The sequence below is a fragment of the Oncorhynchus masou genome, chromosome 19 (assembly GCF_036934945.1).
Source record: "Oncorhynchus masou masou isolate Uvic2021 chromosome 19, UVic_Omas_1.1, whole genome shotgun sequence".
NCBI classification, from domain to species: Eukaryota; Metazoa; Chordata; class Actinopteri; order Salmoniformes; family Salmonidae; genus Oncorhynchus; species Oncorhynchus masou.
The window spans coordinates 19,389,578-19,402,100 of record NC_088230.1 but is presented as its reverse complement, the minus strand read 5'-3'; the positions used below and the strand labels follow the sequence as shown (position 1 = coordinate 19,402,100).

The 12,523-nt window shown below is 41.9% G+C and overlaps 1 protein-coding gene across 1 annotated transcript in view; it reads right to left on the bottom strand.

The window, feature by feature from the left end:
• Positions 1-12,523, bottom strand: part of galnt14 (UDP-N-acetyl-alpha-D-galactosamine:polypeptide N-acetylgalactosaminyltransferase 14 (GalNAc-T14)) — a 133,237-nt gene extending 120,714 nt beyond the window's left edge. Inside the window, exon 1 of the mRNA XM_064924681.1 lies at positions 12,141-12,523. Within this exon, the coding sequence (XP_064780753.1) occupies positions 12,141-12,272 (132 nt within the window). The 5' untranslated portion in view covers positions 12,273-12,523. The remainder of the gene's footprint in view (positions 1-12,140) is intronic.

Sequence of the window (12,523 nt, the reverse complement as noted above, 5' to 3'; positions counted from 1 at the left end):
CAGGAAGCCGCCAGAGCTGTCAATCTGCATGGAGCAGCCTGAGCCGTCAGTCAGCATGAAGCAGCCAGATCTGCCAGTCAGCCAGACTCTTCCAGATCTGCCAGTCAGCCAGACCATTCCAGTCAGCCAGACTCTTCCAGATCTGCCAGTCAACCAGACTCTTCCAGATCTGCCAGTCAACCAGACCCTTCCAGATCTGCCAGTCAGCCAGACCATTCCAGTCAGCCAGACTCTTCCAGATCTGCCAGTCAGCCAGACCATTCCAGTCAGCCAGACTCTTCCAGATCTGCCAGTCAACCAGACTCTTCCAGATCTGCCAGTCAACCAGACTCTTCCAGATCTGCCAGTCAACCAGACTCTTCCAGATCTGCCAGTCAACCAGACTCTTCCAGATCTGCCAGTCAACCAGACTCTTCCAGATCTGCTAGTCTGCATGGAGTTGCCAGTCTGCATGGAGCTGCCAATCTGCAGGAAGCCGCCAGAGCTGTCAATCTGCATGGAGCAGCCTGAGCCGTCAGTCAGCATGAAGCAGCCAGATCTGTCAGTCAGTCAGACTCTTCCAGATCTGCCAGTCAGCCAGACCATTCCAGTCAGCCAGACTCTTCCAGATCTGCCAGTCAACCAGACTCTTCCAGATCTGCCAGTCAACCAGATTCTTCCAGATCTGCCAGTCAACCAGACTCTTCCAGATCTGCTAGTCAGCCAGGATCCGCCAGTCAGCCAGGATCCGCCAGTCGGCCAGGATCCGCCAGTCGGCCAGGATCCGCCAGTCAGCCAGGATCCGCCAGTCAGCCAGGATCCGCCAGTCAGCCTGGATCTGCCGGATTCTACTTCCTGGCTGGGCTTTTTCTCAGTACTGGGCTTTTTCTCAGTGCTGGGCTGCCTCTCAGTGCTGAGCTGCCCCTCAGTGCTGAGCTGCCTCTCAGTCCCGAGCTGCCCCTCTGTCCCGAGCTGCCCCTCTGTCCCGAGCTGTCCCTCAGTCCCGAGCTGTCCCTCAGTCCCGAGCTGCCTCAGTCCCGAGCTGCCCCTCAGTCACGAGCTGCTCTTCTATTATGTAGGGTTCTGGGTGAGGACTATTCGGCCATGGTCGGCGGTTAGGGTGGATTATCTATGGACGCGAAGGGGAGGAACATTGACATTTTTGAAGTGGGGTCTACGTCCGGAGCCGGAACCGCCACCATGGACAGACGCCCACCCGGACCCTCCCTATGGTTTTGAGGTGCGTTCGGGAGTCCGCACCTTAGGGGGGGGGTTCTGTCACGCCTTGGTCTTAGTATTGTGTGTTTTAGTTTATTAGTTAGTCAGACCAGGACATGGGGGTTATGTATTGTTTTTTTCGATTGGGGTTTGTAGTGTTTGGGATTGTAGTTGATTAGGGGTGTGTGTGTGTTATATAGGTTGGCTGCCTGAGGCGGTTCTCAATCAGAGTCAGGTGCTTCTCGTTGCCGCTGATTGGGAACCGTATTTAGGTAGCCTGTATTTCGCTTTGCATTTCGTGGGTGATTGTTCCTGTCTCTGTGCTAGTTTCACCAGTCAGGCTGTATTAGGTTTCGTTCTGTTTGTTGTTTTTTTGTATTTATTAGTTATTCGTGTTAGTTCGTTCGTTTTGTCTTTCACTTAATAAACATGAGTAACTTACACGCTGCATTTCGGTCCGACTCTCCTTCAACTAAACAAGAACGCCGTTACAGAAGAAATGATCTTCACACAGTTCGCGACGAGCCAGGCAGCCCAAACTGCTGCATATACCCAGACTCTGTTGCACAGAACACAAGAGAAGTGACACAATTTCCCTAGTTAAAAGAAATTCATGTTAGCAGTCAATATTAAATAAATATGCCGGTTTAAAAATATATACTTGTGTATTGATTTTAAGAAAGGCATTGGTGTTTATGGTTAGGTACCCATTGGTGCAACGACGGTGCTTTTTTCGCGAATGCGCTTCTTAAATCATCACCCGTTTGGCGAAGTAGGCTGTGATTCGATGATAAATTAACAGGCACCGCAGAGATTATATGCAACGCAGGACAAGCTAGATAAACTAGTAATATCAAACATCAAACATGAGTAGTTAACTAGTGATTATGTTAAGATTGATTGTTTTTTATAAGATAAGTTTAATGCTAGCTAGCAACTTATCTTGGCTCCTGCACTCCCATAACATGTAGTCAGCCTGCCACGCAGTCTCCTCATGGTGTGCAATGTAATCAGTCATAATCGGTGTCCAAAAATGCCGATTACCGATTGTTATGAAAACTTGAAATCGGCCCTAAGTAATCGGCCATTCGGATTAATCGTCCGACCTCTATTATTCACTCATTCACAATTTGACAAGCACTTGATAATGCCTAGAATTTCAAGGCGGCATCCCTTTTGTGTGGCCAAAATGCACCCTAAAAAAATCCATGCCTTTATTGCCAGTGGCCAGTGTGTCGTTCTCCCTGAGTGTTATGCGCTCCATCACATGATCGGGTCTTTCTCATAGGCTACAAGTGAAGACAGACACATCGGGGATACAACTGTGCGCATCCTTATCCAATTCCGAGGTGCATATCGAAGAAAATGGAAGAACTGTCCACATTTACTTTTCGTCAGCCAACAAGAGTAGGCTTAACGAACAGCAAAATCACTAGCCTATGTCAATCTACTATCCCCATAGTACCATGGTCAACCTATTCTATTAAATCAACCTATTCTATTAAATCAACCTATTCTAATAAATATTCCAAACATAGTCTGAGACAGTTGTGGGATGCGATAGATCCCAAATTAATACAACCACTACCATAAAAAAACGTCTTTACGCAATTTGGCTGACAAAACAGATCAGAACGTTTAGCTTAAGATGTTGATAAACTATTAGGCTATTTTTTCACATTATAAGCGCAGCAATGCGGAAATGGTAGTAGGCTATAAGCGCAAATGTTCCATTAGCAGAAAACACAATTCTCAAAAGTGACCACAAATGTATTTTTGTTGGATCATTATCATGCACCTATATTGAAACTGGGGCAGTGGAAAAAATACATGTCATCTAGGCACTTAAATAGCGAATGGAAAACAATTTAGTTTCACGCCAGCCAGGTAGGCTATACTCCTGCTGTAAATATAAGCAATGTGCTTATTATTAGGAAAGTTCAGGAATACATATAGTAAGCCTATAGAAAGCTGATGGGATTCTCCTCTTTTTATTAGTGGCCGTCACTCTGTTTTCTCTCGCAATTGCATAGCCTATTGAAATGTTGCGCAACATGAGCTCATGGGCTCTCATGAAGTGCTTGATTAGATTGATGTCAGAGTGATTACAGGGACAATAAAGTGCAGGGTCCCAGGCAGTTCCCAGATCTAAAGCCATCCATTCAACACCCCCAATTTGTCATGTAAATACCAACGGTGACAAGTTAGAGTTTATTCCTTTCACTGAAGTGTGTGATCCCTCTGCACTGTCTTCCTCACTGACTCCTGATGAAATCAGATGCTTTCGCATAAATGACAACATAAAATATAAATGGTTATATTTGTTCTGTCACTACTCTTTGGAACTTAGCTTGCTCTGTCTGTCTAGCGCACTGAGGAAAAACCCTAATAGCAGTACTGACTAAATAAGATTGATAGCTCAATTCTTGGGAGATAAAGGTGAAAATGACAAATGAGCAGTAAAACCAACCTTTTTGTAGCATTATAGAAAAACACATTGGTTACAATTGACAGCCCATTTAGAATTCATGTATATCATTTTTAAATAGTCTAGATAGAATCCCATCAGTCCTGTTTGAATGTTTCAGCATTTCAGCAGCAATATGTTTTTGTGCCATTGCAATGCTATATGGGTGTGAAGGTTATCATCATGCAGGCAATGTGTGTGTGTGTCTGTGCGCATGAGGATGGTCTGATTTATTGATCTGCTCCTCATAATAGGGGGAATTACTCCTCAGGGCAGGGTAATCACTGCAAAACAGCCCGATCACAGCACTTAGCTAAGAGTAACAGTCTAATAGTGTCTGCTAAAGCAATTTCTTTCAATATCATACTGGGAATAGCAAAATGATTAACTAACACGTATTAAATGAGGCGTGCTACTGTTTTTCTCTTAGCGGGTTTTGTGGAACACTCTGAGAGTAAATGATAAAAAGGACACTTTGCATATTTTGCTAAGTGTTTAAGTGTTTTCATAGTTCCTTCAGTAGCTTCCAGCTTCCATTCAGGAGGCCTGAGGAGCCATATAAAAACACAAGCTGCTGTTGATCCTTAGAAGCTACATGACCCTTTAGGTCTTTCACTGGGTGTACTGTGATCACATGTTATCCACAGTACACAAGGCTTACAATAACACTCACGTTTTACTCTTACTGTCCAAATGTCACGTCAGAGAAAATGAAAGACCTTGTGCACAAAGACAGGCGTGTAATATGTTTCAGCCCAAAATGATGTTCAGACACATGCCAAGAGTTGTCTTTACACAAACATGTGTTAAGACAACTTGTGCATCCCCTCTTCGGCTACTGTGCAATCACAAACACTCGCTCTCTCTCTCCAAGATGACTCAATATCACACAGTTTGAGTCCCTCCACAGTAATCCTTGCACATTCGTATTACACCTACTGTACCAATCTACCAATCTGAAGATCTTTTGGAGCAATCCTTATGTGTATAAAACATCTTCATTCCAACCCTCAGGTTCAGGTATTTTTATCCTCAGAACTCATTTTCTCTCTCCCTCGTTGCTTTATCAGAGATGGGAAAAAGTACAAAAATTACATTAAATACAGGGCAGAAAACTCAGAATTCCAAACGTGTAGATGAGAGCATTTGGGGGTCATTGGCACTGTGAGACACAAGCTGAACACAGTGATTGGAACATCTATCTTGTTTGCTCACCAGGCGGGAGCTCCATTGGAAACAGACACGATTTATGAAAATAACTCAGATGTTGAGAGCTGAAAGAATGGGAATGAGCTGGTAAGGTTTTTTTGTTGTTGAGAAAAATAGAAGCCAGTAAGAATAATAAAAATAAAAACAGACATAAAAACTACCCAATTATCCTATGGCTACATACAGGATATTATTCCCCATCCACAGCTCCAGGCGAGTCTCAACCACATGCAAAGCACTGTACAGAATAGTGTGCTGCTGAAATGACACACATAACGAGGTCAAATTAATAATAAAAGCCTGCCGGCACACAGCTGGTTCAGAGAAAGAGTACATTGTTGGGAATGGAAAGACTTAGCTAGGCACCCTATTGGATGCGTGCTTCATGTTGCAACAGCTCCCAATCTGGAGTTGAAAAAACTGCATCAGGAATAGCTCAAAGACCCCCAAAAGACAGAGCTTGAGGGGGAGAGAAACTGTGTTCTTCAAAGGAAGGATGAATCCATGTTCTTCTACGGATATAGGCAGTCTGTAGCTTTTATTGTTCACAAAGCAGCTAGGTAAACAAACCTACATGGTGAAAGTACACTGAGTGGGACTATTGCATGTGTATTTGAATGACAGATACACACAATATACAGTACCACTCCAAAGTTTGGACACACCTACCCAGGTGACTACCTCATGAAGCTGGTTGAGAGGATGCCAAAAGTGTGCAAAGCTGTCATCAAGGCAAAGGGTGACTACTTTGAAGAATCTAAAATATATTTAGATTTGTTTAACACTTTTTTGGTTACAACATGATTCCATATGTGTTATTTCATAGTTTTGATGTATTTGCTATTATTATACAATGTAGAAAATAGTAAACATAGAGAAAAACCCTAGAATGAGTAGGTGTGTCCAAATATTTGACTGGTACTGTATGTTTTATTATCTGTGCAGCAGCATTTGCCACATCACCCCTTTTTCTTCCCTGTTCACTCCAGGTAGCTCCCTCCAGTATCCATGAGCACAACTGTTCCTTGATTTTAACTGGCGGCTTTATTCTCTAGTTTTAGTCAGAATTATCACCTTCCATGAGAACTATAAAGTAAATGAAAATACAGTTAAGCACACTCTTACAACCTTCTTGTCTTACGAGTGACTTATTAGCTTGGTATAACTCGGAAGTGCTTATATACATAAACAGTTTAGCCGGAGCTATAACAGTATCAGATTAAACACATGAATAAAGGAAAAAGAACTCATTGGCTGCTTATTACAGAAGGGAGGAAATCAAATCTTCACACTTATTATTACTGGGATGATTTCACGCTTCATCCTTAATTATTATAACGTTACCATTCTAACATACAAACTTCAACCTTCACGAACTACACCCGAAGATATGAAAACTTAGCTAACACAGCGTGGGATTGCCTTCACTCCAGAGGTGTGCTGCTACGATAATAATACCCGTTACAACAGTTCTTAGCCATGTTGTTCCGCTTGTCTCGTCATTTCCCCCGCATAGCGAACGCGTAAACAATTCAAACAAAAACACAATGAAATAGACTTACAGGTTAATTGTCAGTTACACTCCACAAATCATTTTTTACAACCCTTCAACCCATGACTCAGCTTCTTGAAAATAGATTTATTGAATTTCTTTCAATATTTTCCCCCACATTGACACTGCTCTGCATGAGCATTCCAACTCCAGAACCCCAAACAACCCTCTCAGGCTAGTTCTTCTTCAGTTAATAGAGGCCCCTCTACCATTTTGACACTGAATCAATCAAGCCAGACTTGAGTGCCTACTTCACACGTCTAATTCCACCATTCAGCTCTTACACTGAAAAGCACTCGCTTGCTCATTTACCCTAAGCATTTGCCATGGACAACTTTACAAAACCCAGCATATATACCAGAATAACTGGCCAACAAAATATAATGAAATCTGTCTTCTGCACTTCAACAAAACAATTTTGAAGTCAAGGGGAAAAGTGTAAATAGTTTAATGAAAGCTGACTTTGTATACTGAACAAAAATATAAACACATGTAAAGTATTGGTCCCATGTTTCATGACCTGAAATAAAAGATCCCAGAAATGTTCCATATGCACAAAAAGCTTATTTCTCTCAAATGTTGTGCACAAATTTGTTTACATCCCTGTTAGTGAACATTTCTCCTTTGCCAAAATAATCCATCCATCTGACAGGTGTCGCATATAAAGAAGCTGATTAAACAGCATGATCTTTACACAGATGCGCCTTGTGCTGCGGACATTAAAAGGCCACTCTAAAATAGAGGTCGACCGATTAATCAGAATGGCCGATTAATTAGGGCCGATTTCAAGTTTTCATAACAATCGGAAATCGGTATTTTTGGGAGACGATTTTTTAAATGTTTTTAACAATATTTTTAAATACCTTTATTTAACTAGGCAAGTCAGTTAAGAACACATTCTTATTTTCAATGACAGCCTAGGAAAGGTGGGTTAACTGCCTTGTTCAGGGGCAGAACAACAGATTTTCACCTTGTCAGCTCGGGGGTCCAATCTTGCAACCTTACAGTTAACTAGTCCAACGCAATAACGACCTGCCTCTCTCTCGTTGCACTCCACAAGGAGACTGCCTGTTACGCGAATGCAGTAAGCCAAGGTAAGTTGTTAGCTAGCATTAAACGTATTTGTAAAAAAACAATCAATCATAATCACTAGTTAACTACACATGGTTGAGGATATTACTAGATATTATCTAGCGTGTCCAGCGTTGCATATAATCTGACTGAGCATACAAGTATCTTAGTATCTCACTGAGCGGTGGTAGGCAGAAGCAGGCGCGTAAACAATCATTCAAACAGCACTTTCGTGTGTTTTGCCAGCAGCTCTTCGTTGTGCATCAAGCATTGCGCTGTTTATGACTTTAAGCCTATCAACTCCCGAGATGAGGCTGGTGCAACCAAAGTGAAATGGCTAGCTACAGTGCCTTGCGAAAGTATTCGGCCCCCTTGAACTTTGCGACCTTTTGCCACATTTCAGGCTTCAAACATAAAGATATAAAACTGTATTTTTTTGTGAAGAATCAACAACAAGTGGGACACAATCATGAAGTGGAACGACATTTATTGGATATTTCAAACTTTTTTAACAAATCAAAAACTGAAAAATTTGGCGTGCAAAATTATTCAGCCCCCATAAGTTAATACTTTGTAGCGCCACCTTTTGCTGCGATTACAGCTGTAAGTCGCTTGGGGTATGTCTCTATCAGTTTTGCACATCGAGAGACTGAAATTCTTTCCCATTCCTCCTTGCAAAACAGCTCGAGCTCAGTGAGGTTGGATGGAGAGCATTTGTGAACAGCAGTTTTCAGTTCTTTCCACAGATTCTCGATTGGATTCAGGTCTGGACTTTGACTTGGCCATTCTAACACCTGGATATGTTTATTTTTGAACCATTCCATTGTAGATTTTGCTTTATGTTTTGGATCATTGTCTTGTTGGACGACAAATCTCCATCCCAGTCTCAGGTCTTTTGCAGACTCCATCAGGGTTTCTTCCAGAATGGTCCTGTATTTGGCTCCATCCATCTTCCCATCAATTTTAACCATCTTCCCTGTCCCTGCTGAAGAAAAGCAGGCCCAAACCATGATGCTGCCACCACCATGTTTGACAGTGGGTATGGTGTGGTCAGGGTGATGAGCTGTGTTGCTTTTACGCCAAACATAACATTTTGCATTGTTGCCAAAAAGTTCAATTTTGGTTTCATCTGACCAGAGCACCTTCTTCCACATGTTTGGTGTGTCTCCCAGGTGGCTTGTGGCAAACTTTAAACAACACGTTTTATGAATATCTTTAAGAAATGGCTTTCTTCTTGCCACTCTTCCATAAAGGCCAGATTTGTGCAATATACGACTGATTGTTGTCCTATGGACAGAGTATCCCACCTCAGCTGTAGATCTCTGCAGTTCATCCAGAGTGATCATGGGCCTCTTGGCTGCATCTCTGATCAGTCTTCTCCTTGTATGAGCTGAAAGTTTAGAGGGACGGCCAGGTCTTGGTAGATTTGCAGTGGTCTGATACTCCTTCCATTTCAATATTATCGCTTGCACAGTGCTCCTTGGGATGTTTAAAGCTTGGGAAATATTTTTGTATCCAAATCCGGCTTTAAACTTCTTCACAACAGTATCTCGAACCTGCCTGGTGTGTTCCTTGTTCTTCATGATGCTCTCTGCGCTTTTAACAGACCTCTGAGACTATCACATTGCAGGTGCATTTATACGGAGACTTGATTACACACAGGTGGATTGTATTTATCATCATTAGTCATTTAGGTCAACATTGGATCATTCAGAGATCCTCACTGAACTTCTGGAGAGAGTGTGCTGCACTGAGAGTAAAGGGGCTGAATAATTTTGCACGCCGAATTTTTCCGTTTTTGATTTGTTAAAAAAGTTTGAAATATCCAATAAATGTCGTTCCACTTCATGATTGTGTCCCACGTGTTGTTGATTCTTCACAAAAAAATACAGTTTATATCTTTATGTTTGAAGCCTGAAATGTGTCAAAAGGTCGCAAAGTTCAAGGGAGCCGAATACTTTCGCAAGGCACTGTAGTTAGCGCGCGCTAATAGTGTTTCAAACGTCACTCACTCTGAACCTTCGAGTAGTTGTTCCCCTTGCTCTGCATGGGTAACGCTGCTTCGATGGTGGCTGTTGTCGTTGTGTTGCTGGTTCAAGCCAGGGAGGAGTGAGGAGAGGGACGGAAGCTATACTGTTACACTGGCAATACTAAAGTGCCTATGAGAACATCCAATAGTCAAAGGTTAATGAAATACACATGGTATAGAGGGAAATAGTCCTATAATTCCTATAATAACTACAACCTAAAACTTCTTACCTGGGAATATTGAAGACTCATGTTAAAAGGAACCACCAGCTTTCATATGTTCTCATGTTCTTAGCAAGGAACTGAAACGTTAGCTTTCTTACATAGCACATATTGCACTTCTCCAACACTTTGTTTTTGCATTATTTAAACCAAATTGAACATGTTCCATTATTTACTTGAGGCTAAATTGATTTTATGGATGTATTATATTAAGTTAAAATAAGTGTTCATTCAGTATTGTTGTAATTGGCATTATTACAAATAAAAAATTTTAAAAAATTGTCCGATTAATCGGTATTGGCTTTTTTGGTCCTCCAATAATCGGTATCAGCGTTGAAAAAAATCATAATCGGCCTCTACTCTAAAAGGTACAGTTTTGTTACACAACACAATGCCACAGATGTCTCAAGTTTTGAGGGAGCATGCAATTGACATTCTGACTGCAGGAATGAACACCGGAGCTGTTGCCAAATAATTGAGTGTTCATTTCTCTCCCACAAGCCAACGCCAATGTCGTTTTAGAGAATTTGGCAGTACGTCGAACTGGCCTAACATCCGCAGACCACGTTGTAACCACGCCAGCCCAGTACCTCCACATCCAGCTTCTTCACTTGCAAGATCGTCTGAGACCAGACAGCTAATGAAACTGAGGAGAACTTCTGTCTGGGGAAAAACTCATTCTGATTGGCTGGGCCTGGCTCCCTAGTGGGTGGACCAGGTTCCCAAGTCAAATCAAATTAAACTTTATTTGTGACATGCGCTGAAAACAACATGTGTAGACCTTACTGTGAAATGCTTACTTACAAGCCCTTAACCAACAATGCAGTTCAAGAAAGAGCTAAGAAAATATTTACCAAATAAACTAAAGTAAAAAATAATAAAAAAGTAACACAATAAAATAACAATAACGAGGCTATATACAGGGGGTACCGATACCGAGTCAATATGCAGGGGTACAGGTTAGTCGAGGTAATTTGTACATTGAAGTGACTATGCATAGATAATAAACAGCGAGTAGCAGCAGTGTACAAAAGAAATGGAGGGGGGGTTGGTCAATGTAAATAGTACAGTGGCCATATGATTAATTGTTCAGCAGTCTTATGGCTTGGAGGTAGAAGCTGTTAAGGAGCCTTTTGGTCCTAGACTTGGTGCTCCGGTACTACTTGCCGTGCGGTAGCAGAGAAAACAGTTTATGACTTGGGTGACTGAAGTCTCTGACACCTTTTTTGGCTTTCCTCTGACACCGCCTAGTATATAGCTCCTGGATGACAGGAAGCTTGGCCCCAGTGGTGTACTGCGCCATATGCACTACCCTCTGTAGCGCCTTACGGTCAGATGTCATACCAGGCAGTGACACATCCTATGCCCTCCCAGGCTGTGCCCATTCCCAGTCATGTGAAATCCATAGATTAGGGTCTAATTAATTAATTTAAATTGAACTGCAACTAAGTAAAATTGTTCAAATTGTTGCATGTTGTGTTTATTTTTTTTGTTAAGTATAAAATAGGAGTAATAAGCACAGAAATGTGTGCGCTGTAAAAGGTTACACCTTCTATGGCTATAATTGCCACTGTCTGGCTGTCTTGGTAATGGTAGATATATTATTATTCCATCACATTATGTTCATTAGTTCACACAGGAACCACATATTACAAGTCAATTACTGAACCTCTTGAATGGTTAATGCTGAATTTTCAGACAAGAGTAGGTTACAGAACAGAAAGACTAATAGGCATAAATCTTTGGTTATGCTTTAAATTATTTTATTGAGGCTTTAAGAAATGCAAGTATTTGAGGAATTTATTATATCAGTATTTAATAAATTGTGTAGTAGCCTACACTTTAGTGAAACTTTTGTTCATACTAATTTATTGAGCGTCTGACTGTTCTTTGTGAACGTGCCATTACATATATCAGATGTTTATGCAGTTATATATTCTAGGATTATTTAAACAGTATATTCGTTTCTGTTCGGAATGTACAGAAAACGCATCTAAACCTCAATTTGCAAACTCATTATAACCAATTGAAACTGCACTTTGCAATACATACTGTATGGGATGGGATGGACACATTCAGTCAACCCGAATAAAAAAAAGTTAGAAACAACTGGTTGTTGGCTAAAGTGCAAACTTCTAGAAAGCAATGTAGAGCAGAAGCCGTGATACACTGTAAAACGACACCTGAGTGGAAATTCTGACACCCTCTCGAGCCTAAATATTTTGTTTTACAGAGACACACGCAAACATAGCCTACATTTTACCTGCGCGCACTCATGCACTTGGTCCGAGTTTAGCCTGCACTATTGCTAAATGCATAGGAACTTATCTTACCTGCATGTGGGATATAGCTTAGAAGCGATGATACAGGATAAGGAATGATAGTGCTGCTTACCTGTCTGTACTGTGCGTCTTTGGTGCTCAGGTCTGATACTTGCTGCCTACTTAGGAGTATCAAATACAGTAGTGCAGCAGTCCAACAAAGCACCACCAGAGCCAAAGTCAGTTTTCGAGAAAGCCGTTTCATTTTCCTATGAGTTCCTGGAGCAGATATCGCCCCTTTATTGGCGGGGCAACCTACGAGAAGCACATTTCTAGGAAAGTCGGTTCTGGAGACGTGCTTTTGCGCTCTACCCTCATTCTCTGGTTCGTCTTTTCGAACGCTGCACGTCCGCTTGCTCCAGACGCGTGCACAATGACTGCCCTGGTTGCGAGATTCTCTATGACCGAACTGATAGCTAGGCTGTGCGCTATGACTCGCTGGAGCTACGAGGTACG